Source organism: Melanerpes formicivorus, unplaced genomic scaffold (genome assembly GCF_026170545.1).
Source record: "Melanerpes formicivorus ecotype bairdi unplaced genomic scaffold, bMelFor1.0.p_v2 SCAF_40, whole genome shotgun sequence".
In the NCBI taxonomy this organism is placed as follows: Eukaryota; Metazoa; Chordata; class Aves; order Piciformes; family Picidae; genus Melanerpes; species Melanerpes formicivorus.
Genome location: NW_027142392.1, coordinates 4481850 through 4498670, shown reverse-complemented (window position 1 = coordinate 4498670; position 16821 = coordinate 4481850). Strand labels below are relative to the sequence as shown.

At 42.5% G+C, this 16821-nt stretch overlaps 1 protein-coding gene across 2 annotated transcripts in view; it reads left to right on the top strand.

The window, feature by feature from the left end:
* TBC1D31 (TBC1 domain family member 31) overlaps nucleotides 1–16532 on the top strand; it is a 29377-nt gene extending 12845 nt beyond the window's left edge. For both annotated transcript variants that reach the window (XM_068158619.1, XM_068158618.1), the window contains 15 exons: nucleotides 982–1158; nucleotides 1973–2052; nucleotides 2155–2301; nucleotides 2576–2709; nucleotides 3706–3839; nucleotides 4412–4591; nucleotides 5603–5835; nucleotides 6213–6365; nucleotides 8109–8244; nucleotides 9061–9153; nucleotides 11219–11359; nucleotides 12765–12959; nucleotides 14257–14407; nucleotides 15316–15432; nucleotides 16154–16532. In XM_068158619.1, the coding sequence (XP_068014720.1) occupies nucleotides 982–1158; nucleotides 1973–2052; nucleotides 2155–2301; nucleotides 2576–2709; nucleotides 3706–3839; nucleotides 4412–4591; nucleotides 5603–5835; nucleotides 6213–6365; nucleotides 8109–8244; nucleotides 9061–9153; nucleotides 11219–11359; nucleotides 12765–12959; nucleotides 14257–14407; nucleotides 15316–15432; nucleotides 16154–16296 (2214 nt within the window). In that variant the 3' untranslated portion in view covers nucleotides 16297–16532. The remainder of the gene's footprint in view (nucleotides 1–981; nucleotides 1159–1972; nucleotides 2053–2154; nucleotides 2302–2575; nucleotides 2710–3705; nucleotides 3840–4411; nucleotides 4592–5602; nucleotides 5836–6212; nucleotides 6366–8108; nucleotides 8245–9060; nucleotides 9154–11218; nucleotides 11360–12764; nucleotides 12960–14256; nucleotides 14408–15315; nucleotides 15433–16153) is intronic.
* The last annotated feature ends 289 nt before the right edge of the window (nucleotides 16533–16821 follow it).

The following is a 16821-nucleotide window of genomic DNA, read 5'->3' as shown; positions in this document are numbered from 1 at the left end:
TGTTTTGGTGACATTGTGAGACATGCTGAAGTAAATAACCTGAACGGTACGTTGCACACAGATACACTGTGCTAAGTATAGAATAGAAATAGAATAGAATAGAATGGAGTGGAATTGAGTGGAGTGGAATAGAATAGAAAATAGAATAGAATAGAATAGAATAGAATAGAATAGAATAGAATAGAATAGAATAGAATAGAATAGAATAGAATAGAATAGAATAGAATAGAATAAGAATAGAATAGAATAGACCAGACCAGACCAGACCAGGTTGGAAGAGACCTTCAAGATCATCGCATCCAACCCATCAACCAATCCAACCCACCTAAACAACTAACCCGTGGCACCAAGCACCCCATCAAGTCTCCTCCTGAACACCTCTAGGGATGGTGACTCCACCACCTCCCCAGGCAGCCCATTCCAATGGGCAATCACTCTCTCTGTATAGAACTTCTTCCTAACATCCAACCTAAACCTCCCCTGGCACAGCCTGAGACTGTGTCCTCTTGTTCTGGTGCTGGCTGCCTGGGAGAAGAGACCAACATTTGCCTGTTTACAACCTCCCTTCAGGTAGTTGTAGAGAGTAATAAGGTCACCCCTGAGTCTCCTCTTCTCCAGGCTAAGCAACCCCAGCTCCCTCAGCCTCTCCTCATAGGGCTTGTGTTCCAAACCCCTTACCAACTTCATTGCTCTTCTCTGGACTCGTTCCAGCAAGTCAAGTAGTGTTTGCTAAACATGTTTGAGTTCGTTTGGAAGCTACATAAACCTTCTTACAGCCTTTCTAGTTTATTACAGCAGCTTTATTCACTGGCATAATTATTTAAGAGTATGCAGTCCATATATATTTATTTATAGCATAAGTGTTTCTAATCTTGCTATGGGCACCAAGCTCAGAAATATGGCATATAAAATAAACATCAAATTATGGTGTCATTGAATCTCTTACAAGATGTTAACTGCATTATTTTCACATAATATTAGCCTCTGCCACCCACATTGAAAGTAGTAGAAGACTGGTCCAAATGCACACCAGGGGCAAATAAACTGGCAATGAGAGTGACTTCAGGAAGGTCAGATCAGCCTTGGAAATCCAAAGGACCCAAAATTCAAACCAGATTGCTGAAAGTGCAAGCAAACTCATCGCTTGAAAATAAGGAGGTAGGGAGAAATTGCAAATATTTTGTTCCCCAGTCTTCAGCACTCAAGTTCCATTGCAAAAGAAATAATCGTATTTGGGCACTTGCTTTAAGTTTGGGCACTGATTCACTTGGATGTTTGAGCAGGGAAGGGACTTAGGGGGTTTAGTGCCATTTCCTCTCTCTGCTTAGTCCATTCTCCTGTGTTATGTGACACAGCCAGAGCTGCCTCCAGCTTGGGATAGCTCTGAGCAACTTGTGACACGTTTGGATATTGCTTGATCGGATCTGCTTCCCTGCTACCAAGCTGGCACTTGGAATGTCTGCCTAAAAGCCATTTCATTCTTCTATTTGAATCATTTATGAGATGCATAACTCTGATATTTTCTTTTCTGTCATCACTATGCCCTCTTCTCTCTCTTGTCTTTATCGTGTATCTTATACGTATCTGTGTGTACAGACATAAATATGCACACATCTATATCTGTGCCTGTATTTATCATCCTGTAACACTGATCACAACATGATCTGTCAGCATTCTTTATGTTTTGACCATATCCATCATTTAATAATAGATAGTTGTAGTCAGATACGGTCTGCTCTGCTTCTGACTGAAATCAGCGGCAGCTGTTCTTTGAGTTCGGCAGAAGATGAACGAGCTTCGGAATTATCTGGGTTCGTTGTTGAAAGACCAAGGATTAGGTAACAGCAGTACACATTATTTTATTGTTTTATTACGTTAGGATCTTCAGTATTTAGCTGCTGTCATCAATTAGAATGCAGAGAGATTATGAGCGATAGATGCTTACATTTGTTGTTGATCCCCTGCTCTACAGAACGAATTGCCAGGCGGATTAAAGAAGGAACGTCTGCGGGCCTTGTTGAAAGGGTTTGGAGAATATCCAGCAAAGTACAGGTGTGTTCGTGTGCATGTTCCTGCTTGCACAGAGTAAATTTGTTTGTGTTTACTGGCCTATGAAAGAGAAGTTGCCTGACTAAGTCTGCATTTTAATTGCAGGATGTTTGTTTGGCGTTCCTTATTACAACTTCCTGAAAACCACTTAGCGTTCAGGAGCCTAATAGATAAGGGCACGCACAGCGCCTTTGTGAACATTCACAAAGAGTATCCTATCAAAAGCAGGAAACTGCTGAGAGTTTTACAGAGGTAAAATAGATATGTTTATATTTCTTTTACATTTCATTTATTTCCTTTCATATAGTAATCTGAAAGGTATCCCATAGCTGGAATCAGCTGTAAGGAAAAGATTTGTAATGAAATAGTAGTGCATTTCATGCAGGTGTTTTTGTTTTGTAACCCATAATCCTGCAACTGTTCTGAACTTTACAAACTCTTAATGTTGTGGTTCTAAAAGGCACGTTATGTTTTAATTTGGTATTGGATCAACGTTTTCTACTCCTTCGTTTGCCTTTGCATACAGGACCTTATCAGCTCTAGCTCACTGGTCTGCTATCTTTGCTGAGACACCTTATATTCCTTTGCTGGCATTCCCCTTTGTAAAATTATTCCAGAACAACCAGCTGATCTGCTTTGAAGTTGTTGCTACAGTAGTAGGTAAGCAATGATTTTGAGAGCTCAGATATGCTGCAACTTGTTGAAGCTTTCCCACGCAAAAGAGCTTTTCCTGCTGAAATTAATGAGGTGTTTCCTAAGCAGTCACCAGGCTCCCTTTTACAGGTGTTGCTGGGAATTAATATATAGCAACTGTGTGCTTAAAACAAAATCTTAGTTGTGAATAAAATAAGATATTAGACTTCCTTTTGCAGTGTTTTCAGCAGAGAGTTAGCAGTTTAACACTATTTGTAAAGTCTAATCAGCAAAACCAAATGTATCTAGCCTAATTATAACTGCAGAAATCGCTGAGACATGGGAAAAGTAGTCTCACGCACATGCATCCTCAGCCACTCCCAGACAAAAAAGAATGGTCTCTTTTAAGGTTTTACTGTGTTTAGTTGTCCTAAGCATTTGGTAACTCAAAATTAGGCATTTGGCTGAAAGCTGGCCATGGCTGTCTTCTGAAGAAATGTTCTGAATTAAAGAGCTTTACACTTACATTAATTGTTACAGCTGCTTCTAAGTCTGTGGAAGATATGTGCTGCCAAGCCTACTTGCCCGCTTCACAAACACATGCTGTTAGTAAATAAGTATCCAAGTTTGCAGAACTTACTATGTTAAAAATCACTTGATACAGGCTGTAGTTTCAGGAGACAGAAATACCAGGTTAAGTATTCCCATCTGCCTCCAACAGCTTAGTCCTACAGCACATAGACTGACTTCATTTTTGAGCTAGATCAGTTTCCTCGTCTGGTTCACAGTGTACTGGCACAAACACTTATGCCAGTGCAGCTGGAGGAGCAGTGTGCTGTGGGGATGGTTTAAGCATAAACACTAAGAAGGAGGAGAGATGGGAATATCTTAAATAGATTCTGCTGCCTAAAACCACCTATTAAACTCATAGCCTTTATAACCAAACCTTAAGGTTGTCAAGAGTCTGTCAGTGGATTGCAGAGGATTTTGTTGTGGTTTGTCTTTTTTTTCTCCCTCTTTCAGTTAACTTTTGTCAGCACTGGTTTGAGTATTTTCCAAATCCTCCAGTTAATGTTCTTAGTACGATGGAAAATGTTTTGGCACATCATGACAAAGAGCTACTTGAGCATTTAATAAAATGCAGTGTGACTTCACAGGTAATGTTCTAGCCAACTTTTGTACATAAAATGTCACTGCAGTGAATGATAGTGCACTAGTCTTTTATTTTGACATCATTCTTCTTTGAGGGAGTTTTCATTAAATAGCAGTGAATGATACGGGAGTGTAAAGAATGTATCATTGCTTCTCTGCAGCTTTTCCTTCTCCATAATCATAAATCTCACATACCTGCTGCTGTAGTTCTGAGAGCTGCTTGAAAATCTACTCATCAAATTATAAATGTACTGTTTGGGCTTTTTAAAGTTGAACGTAGGTGTGATGACTTAATTTTGTAATCCCCATCTATCCTTAGGGATGATTTCAGTTTCACAAGTCTAGCCAGAAGATTTAGACATCCAGTGAAATAAAAGCTTTATTTATAATCACCCCATATTAATTTTGAATGTTTATAGTGATAGATAAAACTTATCTTATTCTGGTTAGTTCCTTATTCCTTTAGAAACCAATAGATTTTTCTGCTATAAAGCAAGAAAATTCTGTGTTGTTTCTTTAAAAGGAATGGTAGAATGGTACTAATGGATTCTTTTGTCAATTTTCCTAATTAATGTAGGTTTATGCATGGCCTCTTCTAGAAACACTGTTCTCTGAGGTTCTAACAAGAGAAGAATGGCTGAAAGTCTTTGACAATATCTTCTCCAACCATCCTTCGTACTTTCTGATGATTGTTGTTGCCTATATTATATGTTCCAGAGCTCCCCTGCTTCGCTGTAATAAAACAGTGGATTTTGAGGTAACCACCTTCATATTGAAGACAGTCATATGACAGTGTGCCTACAGACATGAATAAAACATTGGATCTGTTGTTAGGGAGGGTAGAAGGAGATGTTTCCACATTCATATATGTGGCAGGTTTAGGCTATGCCTTTAAAAGTTAGCTGCGTATTTGTGAACGTTGTCTGGTACCTGACAAATACACAGTGGATGAGTAAAACAAGGAGCAGTTTCCTCCCGTTTCATACAAGAAGCTTTCATAAGCTTTCTAATGCCTCTAAAAATTGTTTTGTAAACATCAATAGTTCATCAACCATAAAATAATTCTCCCCTTTTTTTGGGGGGGGGATATCTAATATGTACTTCTGCCTGTGGAGACAGGACACAGTCATTCTGCCACGTTGTTTCATTGGTTTGCTTTCGAGTCTGGCAGTATCATCTGATGTTCTCTGAAGCTAAATTAAAATACTTCCTTATGTTTAGCCTTCCATGGGAGGAGGAGGTTTTCCTACCACGAAAAACACCTCTGTAGGCAAATAAAGAGTTCCACCTTTAAAATGTGTTTAGAAGCAGTCAGTTCGACAGACAGCAAGCAGGCACCGTTATTGCTACGTTTAATGATAACCAATCTAAAGAGTTTCTTGGAGAATAAGATATTTGACAGCATAGTTTTTCAAGAAGAGGAAACTCCAAGCTCCATGTTTGAACACCAGAAGTGGAGGGAAGTTTATCCAGTCTGTGCAGGAAGCTGGACATTAAATTCACACCTAGCTTTCCAGCTCCCTTACGCAACTGCCGCTTGGAGAGAAGAAACAGAACCAGAATATACTTCCATAACTCAAAAAGGTTTGGGTCAAGTTGTTTGAGCTGGTAATATTTTTCCTAATCTGTAGGGCTAATTTTGTAATCCCTTTTTAAAATCCCCTTTTGGAATAGAGATCTTGCTAATTTACCCAGCTATCCCCAAATAAATATGTTAAGAACTTGCTTAGTCTGTTGTAGAATGTAAATGGAAGCATGTCTCTTACAGTATTTCTTCCATCACCATAACAACCTGGACATTGACGTGGTGATTAAGAAAGCTTATCATCTTATGGAGGCCACACCACTAGATATCCACCCACAACATATGCTTGATGACTTCATACCACTTACAAAAGGACAGTACCCTGCGTTTAACAAATACCCCAAGTTCATTGTGGATTATCAAACTCAGGAACGGGAGAGGATCAGACAGGATGAAATTGAATACTTACGAGAGAGGTATTAATGGGAAAGGTGAAGACAGCACCAAACTGGGAGGGAGAGGTTCACACAATTGTTATTTCCTGTTCAAAGGTGTATGCTGGGGAAGAGACACAAGAAAACTCAGGAAGATGACTTTAAATGGCTGCTCAAGTTTAGGAGTTACTAGGTTTGACACACTTTTAAGTTAAATGTGTAGGTTTATCTCAAACAAAAAATGCTTGCTGATTTGCAGGAAGTATTGGGCCACTAGTCTTCCTCTTTTTCATGCACTTTATCAGGGGATGCCATAATCTTTCCTGACTGCATTTTGGCAGGTCTTTGCTAGTATAGTCATTGGTTTCTAAGTAATCAAGTCATGTCTTGATGCTTGGCTGGAATTTCCTTCCACTCAGACAAATAGCACATGAACGGGAAGCTAAAGCACAGGAATGGAAAGCAGAAGATGAAGCCTGGTATCAAAAGCAGGAATTACTTCAAAAAGCTGAAGAGCAGAGGCGAAAAATGCTGCTGGAAGAAGAGGAGAAGCTGGCAGAACAGAGGCAGAGGTATGACAACATAAGAAGCATTAGGAGCCTGACTGCTGTATCCTACTGTTGCATTTTTAACCCTGAGTGAAAGAGCAATAACCAGGAATTGGTATAAATTGTAACGGGGGAAAACAGTTGGGTCTGGTGGGTCAGATTTTGGTGTGGGAATGAAGTGTTCTGGGTTGTATTACTCATTGTCTGAGGGAATACAGCAGATTAAAGGCCGAGTCACTTCCTATTTTTGTCTCAGCTCCCAGCCTTTTGTCTGATCTCTTCAGATTGTGAATGGTCTTAAGCAGTCAATGGCTGTGTGTTTGCATGCTAAGACTCCAGACTTGTACCGCAGGCAGACCCACACTGCAAAGATGAGCTTCACTTTCAGTATCCGTGACTGAGCATTCTTGTTTTTCTAGTGGATTTAGAAGAAAAACAAACCTGCTTTGTCTATCAGTTGCTGAGCAACGAGTTGGGATAGTCCTGAAGATGAACTGTTACTTGTAGCTGTGAAGGTTGAAAAGACTTTCAACTTCTCCTTAGTTTTCTACGTCAGCTATGAGTAACCACAGAATGTTTAAGTTGGAAAAGACCCTTAGGATCATCAAGTCAGCTGTTAATGCTACCAAGTTCACCACTTAACCACTTGTCATGTCACCAGGCTTTTCTCTAACATCTCTGTAACCCCCAAAGCAAGCTGGGTGGTTTTTTCAAAAGAGAGCAGTAAGCCTTTCTTTGCAAACTAATTCTTGAGTTTGTGATTTTGTTCACTGGAAAGAGTTTGACATTTTCCAAATAAACTTGGGACTAATTTTTGTGCAGCAAGAGGCACCAGGACACTGACAGTCATTCTGAGGAAGAGTTTTCAGTTCTGAATGAGTGAAAAAGTAAAGTAGTAAACTAAAATAGTAAAGTATTGAAGTAGAACAGAAACAGAGCACCTCTCCTATGAGGACAGACTGAAGGAGTTGGGGCTGTTCAGTCTGCAGAAGAGAAGGCTCCCAGGTGACCTCATTGTGGCCTTCCAGTATCTGAAGGGGGCCTACAGGAAGGCTGGGGAGGGACTTCTCAGGATCTCAGGTAGTGATAGGACTAGGGGGAATGGAATGAAGCTGGAGGTGGGGAGATTCAGGCTGGATGTGAGGAGGAAGTTCTTCCCCATGAGAGTGGTGAAACCCTGGAATGGGTTGTCCAGGGAGGTGGTCGAGGCCCCATCCCTAGAGGTGTTTAAGAGCAGGCTGGATGAGGCTGTGGCCAGGCTGATCTAGTGTGGGGTGTCCCTGCCCATGGCAGGGGGGGTGGAACTAGATGATCCTTGTGGTCCCTTCCAACCCTGAATGATACTGTGATACTACTATGATACTGTGATTCATTGGGTTCATTGCCATTAGATGATGTTTGTGTGAAAGAGTGATTGGCTGCTGGAATGTGCTGCCCAGGGAGATGGTGGAGTCACCATCATTGGAGGTGTTTAGGAATAGACTGGATGGGGTGCTTGGTGCCATGGTTTAGTTGATTAGATAGTGCTGGATGATAGGCTGGACTCAATCTCAAAGGTCTTTTCCAACCTGGTTAGTTCTATTCTATGAACTTAATTTTGTTGTGTAAAGGAAAACCATACAAGAAGGAAAACAACTGTCCTAAGGTTTTTAAGTTAGAGATTAGAGCATAATAGTTAATAGATAACTGCAGTGTGAGTTTGTGCTCTTTGGTGTCAATCTCATGTTTATACAAGTTCCTTTGTTTCTGTTTGTCATGACTTTGAAGATTAGCTGCTGCAAGAAGAGAACTGAAGGTTAAGGAACTACAATTCCTTGATGCTTCAAGAAGGCGCTTCCTGAAGTACCAGCAAGATCAGCGCCAAACGGAGCTGAAGCGCCTTGAGGACGAAATTGCAAGAAAGGCTGAGTATTGCTCAAGCAATTTTTTTCTTGAAGCTTTTATTAGTGAAAATAAACAAGGAAAAAATGCTTAAGTAAAATTTCAGCTGATGCAGCTTCAAGCACAGAGGTGTGTTTCTCATGAGATGGACAGCTTTAAGTGGTGAATGCACAGCTCAACACTTTTATTTGACACATCTTATCTTCCACTGACTTGCTTTAACTGGTAGAATTCCTGAGAAAAGCCAGGTTAATCTGACAGTGTTGACTGAAAAGCTCTGCAACATCCTCTGGGCAGGCCTGGCTCTGCTCCCTTGTTACCACCTTAGGCACCATGCCATGCAGATGCTGAGAGTGGAAGCTTTTGAAGCTCATGGGCACAAAGTTAGTCTTTGCTGGGCCATTTCTTCTCCTGTCTCAGCACCACACTTTGTGGAGTGCAGTACAACTGTACATGTGTTTCTGCAGTCAGGGCACTGCATGATTCCTCCAGCTCAGCACAGGTTCTGCCAGGTGCAAAGTAGCCACTTCACTGTCTGCATACCATTGTCCACAGCATTCTGGGTTCAGAGACTCCTTATTCAATTCATCTGGCATCTGGCAGATCAAGCCTGAGCTTTCCCTAATACGCTTGTCTGGATGCAAAACTATTCCTGTGCCTTTTCTCCACCTTGCCCTGTACTTTCTGTTGTTTGTGGTATGAGAAGTTAACTAGAATTCAGAAGCAGAGTGTGGATTGGAGTTTTGAACATTCTTCTTTTTTCCCCCCTTAATTTTTTTATATGTTTTAAGGGAAAATAATTTCTCCTTTATATTCATGTGTTTCTCTTCTCCTCAAGGCATCCATAAGAGAGCAGGAAACAGCTGCTGCTCTTCAGGATGTAGAAGCACAATGGATGGAACTTGAATCACAAAGGCAGCTTTTTGAACAGGTAGTTATTAGGGGATGGTACAGAACTTTAATGGTTCTTCCTCTGCAGTGCTCAGGTTTGGTTGTGTTCATTCAACCAGACTTTGTGAGGAAAACCTTGGTTTTGGTTGTTTAGAATAAACCCTCTGTTGCTCACAGGGTTAGAAGAACTCACTGCTGTCTGGAAGAAAATGCTCATATCCAACCCATTTTATTCCTCTCCTTTGCAAAGGCATGGGTTAGGTTGCTGCAGGGTTTAACTGTGTGCTCCACTGGCTGAGAGAAGCAAAGAATGTGTAAATAAGAAATAAGTCTTTAACAATATCCTAGAAACTCCCACCTTTTTTGTCTGTGATACCTAGATAGATCTATGTTTTCTGGTGACAACAGGATAACAGATTGCTGCAGTCAATGAAAAAAAGTCTAATTGCCAACAACATCACAAAGCAAAAAGGAATGGATGGTTCATGGGGAATGCCCAGTTCTTTTCTCAAATGGCCAACTTATAATTCAGAAAGATCACTCTTCAGTAATAGTATCATAGTGTCAGTCAGGGTCAGAAGGGACCACAAGGATCATCTAGTTCCAACGCCCCTGCCATGGGCAGGGACACCCCACACTAGATCAGCCTGGCCAGAGCCTCGTCCAGCCTGGGCTTAAACACCTCCAGGGACAGGGCCTCGACCACATCCCTGGACAACCCATTCCAGGGCTTCACCACTCTCAGGGTGAAGAACTTCCTCCTCACATCCATCCTGAATCTCCCCACCTCCAGCTTCATTCCATTCCCCCTAGTCCTATCACTACCTGATATCCTGAGAAGTCCCTCCCCAGCCTTCTTTTAGGCTCCCTTCAGATACTGGAAGGCCATAATAAGGTCACCTCAGAGCCTTCTCTTCTCCAGACTGAACTCTTTCAGTCTGTCCTCATAGGAGAGGTGCTCCAGCCCTCTGATCATCCCTATGGCCCTTCTCTAGACATGTTCCAGCATGTCCATATCCCTCTTGTCAGAACTGGATCAGCACTCCTAAGAGTTTAAATAAAAAATACTATTCAAAGTCAAATATTACTTAATCATTATGAAATAATTACTGAAAAGCAAGGCTGCCAATAGAAGGCTTCTGTAATGTCCAGTTTGGCTAGAAATAGTCAAGTAAGCATTTAGAAGTCAGGGGTATGTGTTCTCATTTTGCCTAAGTGCAAACCTGATGGAATGCAAGCAGAAGTGGGCATCCAGATAGCTAACCCTTACTTTGAAGCACGTGTCTGCTTGTGTTTGGTTTGTTAACATTTTTGGCTGTAGGCTTTCTTTTAGCATTTACTGATTAACCACACAGCCAACTATATTGTGGCTACATAACAGAAATCAGGCTAAGCTCACTACAGTATGGGTGAGGTCAGTTGTTGAAGGGAAGTAATTCTGCAGTGACCATCCTCATTAAGATAGAAAGGTAGCAATTCTTCCTTTACCTAACTGAGGATATGGCTGCCCACCAGAGCCTGCTGTGCCCTGAACTGATTGTTGCACTGTCCTCAGTGAGGGGCTATATTCAAGCTGTGCTTGTTAACTTTGCTTCAGTACCCTGCTGACACAGCTCAACAGATTCCCACAGGCCTGGCAGAGGGTTATGTCTCCTCCACAAAAGTGTGTCAGTGTGCCCTGGTGAATGTGAGACAAAGATGACAAGAGTTAAAACTCCATTTCTAGACCTACTGCTGATTCCTACTACTTTGGGAAATCACCTCTGCATTCAGGCTGCAGATGTGCTCATTATAAGCCCCTGCACCACGTAACATGATTTATGTTTGTGAAATGTTCTGAGAGTTTGGCTAGAATATGCCATTAAAACTGCAGAATATCCTCATGATTAATCAAATTCATGTGAGCTGGAATTCTGCTTTCAAGCTCCACTGTAATCCAGGGAATGGAATCACACCAGTGTCAACCTGCAAGACCACTGTGATGACTCAAGTGGGAGATAGGTGGAGATATTCACATGCTAATTAAATTCTGATAAATGCTAATGAGAAAATTACAAGTATGGGTCAGTAGCTTAGCAACAAGAATTTGTTTGTATGTTTGGCAGCATCTAATCAAAGATCAAGAGGCAGTCACAAGGGAAATCAAAGAAGAGGTGGATGCCCATCAAAGAAAGGTGGACCTGGAAGATCGTCTTCTTCAGCGATTGATGGAAATAGAGAAAGAAGAAAGACAGAAAGCTCAGACAGTAAGATGATTGGATCTCAGCACGTGTATGGGGAGCTAGGAATCTAACTAGTACAAGTAGTACTAGTTACTAGGGTTTTATCACAGTATCACACAGGTTGGGAAAGACCTCAAAGATCAAGTCCAACCTGTCACCACAGACCTCATGTGGCACCAAGTGCCACATCCAGTCCCCTCTTGAGCCCCTCCAGGGATGGTGACTCCACCACCTCCCTGGGCAGCACATTCCAATGGTGAACAACTCCCTCTGTGAAGAACTTTCTCCTCACCTCCAGCCTAAACTTCCCCTGGCACAGCTTGAGACTGTGTCCTCTTGTTCTGGTGCTCGTTGCTTAAGAGAAGAGACCAACCCCCTCCTGGCTACAACCCCCCTTCAGGTAGTTGTAGACAGCAATGAGGTCTCCCCTGAGCCTCCTCTTCTCCAGGCTAAACAATCCCATCTCCCTCAGCCTTTCCTCACAGGGCTTGTGCTCATGGCCTCTCACCAGCAATTGACTAAATCAAGTTAACATAACAATGTTTTCCAAAGTCCCATTTACATGTACCTATACTAATAGATTACAGTGGTATGGTTAAAGCTTTGAGGGTTTCAAAAATCTGACTGAAGTGTCCAAACAGCTATCCAATACTGAAATTCTCTGGGCCTGCCCTGGGTATCAGTTATACTTCTCAGAACTCAGAAGGCATATGAGGCTCAAAAGTGCTTTTCAAAATAAGTCATCCTTCTGTTAAGGAATATGTTTTATTTGTAACCATAATAAAATGGAAGTAAGCCTCAAGGGAACTTTCAGTTGGTAGGACTTGGCAGGCAATTCAGCTGGAGAGGCTGTCTTCTGGATCACAGTCATGAATGTGTATAGCTTCACATTAGGAATTGTTCAGGCCTTCAAGATCAGAACTTATAACTGCACAGTTGGAAAAATAGTTACAACTAACCCACTGTCCATATGCTTGGCATCTGCATTTATATTTTGTCTAGAAATAAACATATGGGTCTGAATTTTTGTAAACAGCCTTTGGTTTTTGGAAGCAGATGGATGTGGGTGGAAGTTCTGGCATGCAGGTATCAATCTTCTGTTAATTGCACCTGTACGTTGTATTAAATCCTTAAAATCATGGAGAGGGTTGAGGTTGATGCTTCATTCCAAAAGAGTTTTTTAAAAGGCAAAAAAAAACAAACCCAAACCAAAAAATACAACCGAAAAAGGAGTAAGAAGGATGAAGAAGCAGCAGAAGAAAGCCTGCTGTAATGAGCGGAGAAGGGGCAGTGCAGGCACAGCCCCCCAGCAGGGACGTGCAATAGTGATGCTGCAGAACACATAGGTTCATCTTACCTTACCTGTATGTAAGGCTGTGTACTTGAAATAGAGCAAAATGGATTCCTGGTAAGAACTGTGTTTTCTTAGGTGGCTGAAGAAAACTTAGCCAAAGCAGAGCAGAAACGCAGTGACGCTGACTGGAGGCTGCGAGCGCTGCAGAAACTACGAAGCGATGATCGGGATCGTGAGAAGCGTTATGAAGAGATAGCCAAGGTCCTGCATGACAACAGGGTGAGAGAGGCTGAGCTGCTGAATGCCATGAGAGAAGCAGAAGAAAAGAAGGTATTTGCATTACTTCTTCTAAGGGAGACTGACACAAACATGTCTGTTGCCCATAACGTGACAGAGCCTGAAACCCAAAAGCATTGAAGAAATATGTTGTTAGAAATCACCATTCCTGTTTTGTCTGGAAGTTTCCAGAAGCACAAGAGCAAATGGGTGAGGATACTTTAGGCCTAGGAAAGCATATTCCTAGTTCTTTGTGTTACTTGCATTTTTTTTTCCCTCTGACCCAAGAGTTTTACCTTTCTCCAGGTGTTTTAATAAGAAGTTTTTCCTCAAAGAAACATTCCCTCAGCTAAATAACATATATGTTGATTTAAGGGTGAAGTGCAAGCTGTAACAATCCAGATGGGTTTACTGGTTGCTTTTTAACTTGCAACACATGACACCAAGCTGTGTGGTGCAGCAGACACGCTGGAGGGAAGGGATGCCATCCAGAGGGACCTTGACAGGCTGGAGAGGTGGGCACAAGCCAACCTCATGAGGCTCAATAAGAGCAAATGCAGGGTCCTGCATCTGGGTCAAGGCAATCCCAGGCACAAATACAGGCTGGGCAGGGACTGGCTGGAAAGCAGCCCTGAGGAGAGAGATTTGGGGGTGCAGGTGGACAAGAAGCTCAACAGGAGCTCTCAGTGTGCACTTGCAGCCCGCAAAGCCAATCAGATCCTGGGCTGCATCAGGAGAAGTGTGGCCAGCAGGTCAAGGGAGGTGATCCTCCCCCTCTACTCAGCCCTGGTGAGACCCCACCTGGAGTACTGTGTCCAGTTCTGGAGCCCCTATTACAAGAGGGATGTGGAGGTGCTGGAACATGTCCAGAGTAGGGCCAGGAGGATGATCAGAGGGCTGGAGCACCTCTCCTATGAGGACAGACTGAAGGAGTTGGGGCTGTTCAGTCTGGAGAAGAGAAGGCTCCAAGGTGACCTTATTGTGGCCTTCCAGTATCTGAAGGGGGCCTACAGGAAGGCTGGGGAGGGACTTCTCAGGATGTCAGGTAGTGATAGGACTAGGGGGAATGGAATGAAGCTGGAGGTGGGGAGATTCAGGCTGGATGTGAGGAGGAGGTTCTTCCCCATGAGAGTAGTGAAACCCTGGAATGGGTTGTCCAGAGAGGTGGTTGGGGCCCTGTCCCTGGAGGTGTTTAAGAGCAGGCTGGATGAGGCTCTGGCCAGGCTGATCTAGTGTGGGGTGTCCCTGCCCATGGCAGGGGGGTTGGAACTAGATGATCCTTGTGGTCCCTTCCAACCCTGAATGATACTATGATACATTTGTTGAAGACACATTTAATATCTCTGCACAGTGGAAAGGAGTTACAGAGAAAAAAGCTCAGCTGGAGGAAGAGCAGAAGGCTGCTGCTGCTGCGGACGAGCACCAGAAGCAGTTTGTAGAAGACAGAACGAGGGAGGCATTAGAGTTGGCTGAAAAGCTGCAAAGAAAGGAAGCCTGCTTTGGTGAGCATGTAGATAACGCAGTTCTCTCATGAGCAGGTTGGCATGAAGCATTCAGCAACCCAATGCAGAGTGTCCATCATTGGAGATAAACTTACGATCAGCTCCTTCACAGGAGTATTTTTTGGCAATACTGTTTCATGAAACCTGTGTCTCAGGCTGGACTTGGAAAGGAGTCTTGGTTTGATGTCTGTCGGATGCAGCAATACAAATGGCATTTTTTTGTGGGAGCTACAGGCTTAGGTCAGCTTTAGGCAATTGTAAAAATCACATCCCTTAAAAATCCTCTCTTAAATAACATATTAGCAAACAGCTACTAAAAAGTGGTTTTGCCAAGTGTTTGTTCACAGGAGGAAAAACAACATTCATGCCCTTCCAGTACATCTTTCTCTTATGCTGCATGTGTGTTTTCACAGATATTTCTCCTCTCTCCCCATCTCTGCACAGCTCACACAAGATTGGTGATTAGTTATTGAGATTAGGAGATCAGTATGGCTTTGGGCAAACATTTTCAGTCTGTGCCCTGATTTACTTCATGTTTTTTTACTAGGGAATAATTTGCAGCTGCAAATGATTAAAATGGGTGTCTCCTTCTAAAACTGCAAGTATGAGTGGTGATAGTCCACATGATCTTAGTGGCCTGTTTGTCAGCAGATGAATTACACAGGAAGAAACAGCACATGGGGAGCTGCAACTTCTTAAAATTAAATGCAGCGATGCATAGCTTTGACCCATAGAGTAGGAACACTGACCTGTGATTCTGAGCAAACTGTACTTGCCATTAGATGGAGTGAATGATTGTTCCAGTTTTGCTTCCTGGGGGAAAAAGCATTTCACCTCAAGCTAGAAAAAGTCACTAAAAATCCAAACACCTTCCATTTACAAAGAATCCTTCTCTCCATTGCCAACAGAGACACTGCCTGATTTAAGGGCCAGACGTACACAGAGAGGGGTGGAGCTGCAGCAGGTGCCACGGTCTGGAAACGTCTGCCTGAATGATTTGTCTGCATCAGAGTCATCGTTGCGTGGTAAATGTCTAAGTTAGGGCTGTGCTTTCTTTCACATTTCATTTCAGAAGCACTACTGGAACACCTCAGTGTGCAATTGAGTCATTACTAGTTGTGTAGGTGTTCAGTGGATAGTAAACCAGTTTATTATTGCATTGCATTTCACACCTGCAAAAATGTCTTCACTACCAGGTGAAGACTACTAGGTAGGAAGTGCCTAGAGAGTCACATCTTGAGAATGGTCATATTAAACCTTACCCTAGTTTAATCCAATTCTGACCTGATCTTTTTTCCCCCCCTATACTTCTGTTTTCATAGTTATGGATGATTGGAGGGGGCTGAGAAGATGTAAAACTGTCTTTCACCAAAGTCTTACTGAGAGTTAGAGTCAGGAGCTAGTCTGCAGTTAATTCCTTGGGTTGTCCTAGGCATTACAACCAGTGAAAGCACATTTTAAAAAGTCATCATTGCTTAATGCATTGTAAGTACAAACCCCTTCACACAAGGGGGAACAGCTGTCTATGGCCCTGCCATAGCAGCTCTTCAGCAGCTGGCCTTTTCATAACAAAGCATGGGCACCACTTTCAAAGAACTTGCCTTTGTGGGTTTTAGGGGTGGCTTATGTAGACTAGTACTAAAAAAACCCAAACATCTCATTTCTATGCCAGAGAGCTGTTTTGCAGAAGGTATTCCTAGGGCTTGTTCATAGCAAACCGTAAAGTCCCAGTTTCTTGTTCTCAAGCATCTTTAGACAGAAGACGAGATCTGGCACGCCAGGAACGGGACCTGATGGCAGAAGTCAGACAGCTCAGGCAAAAGCTTACCGCACGGGCTCGAGCTAAACATCCTACACCACCACTCCCAGCTACAAAGTGGACACCTTGAGGTGGTTTACTCTGGACCTCAGCTGGACTTTCACATTGCTAATGATGGAAACGCTAAACATGTACAGTGTGATACAGGACTGATCACAGATTGTTCATTACAGAGACCTTTGGAAATATCCGTTACAATCATAAAGAGCTAGCTGGCAAAATGTGTGCTCTGCAACCTTCTCATTATTTTGTTAGTAACTATAATGCTGTTTTTACTTCTAAAATAAACTCACTTTTTACCATTAAGTGATTACACTTGAAGTATTGGTGCACTTTGTTTTGGTGGATGCCATTACTTGAAGAAACAAAACTGCTGTGAAGATGTTTGTCAGTGATGTGTAAGTGGACTCTACAAGTTGTAGCAGGGAAATCTGCAATTGGAAGGGGGGAAAAAAAACCCTTTCAGGATTCAGCTCTGAAGGAAAATAGGGCCCAGAGTGGCTGTGGAACCTCTGTTGCTGGAGATACATGTAGTTGTTATATGTGTTAGCAGATTGTTTTTCATGCTCCTAGGCTGTTTTTTTACTGCTTAATG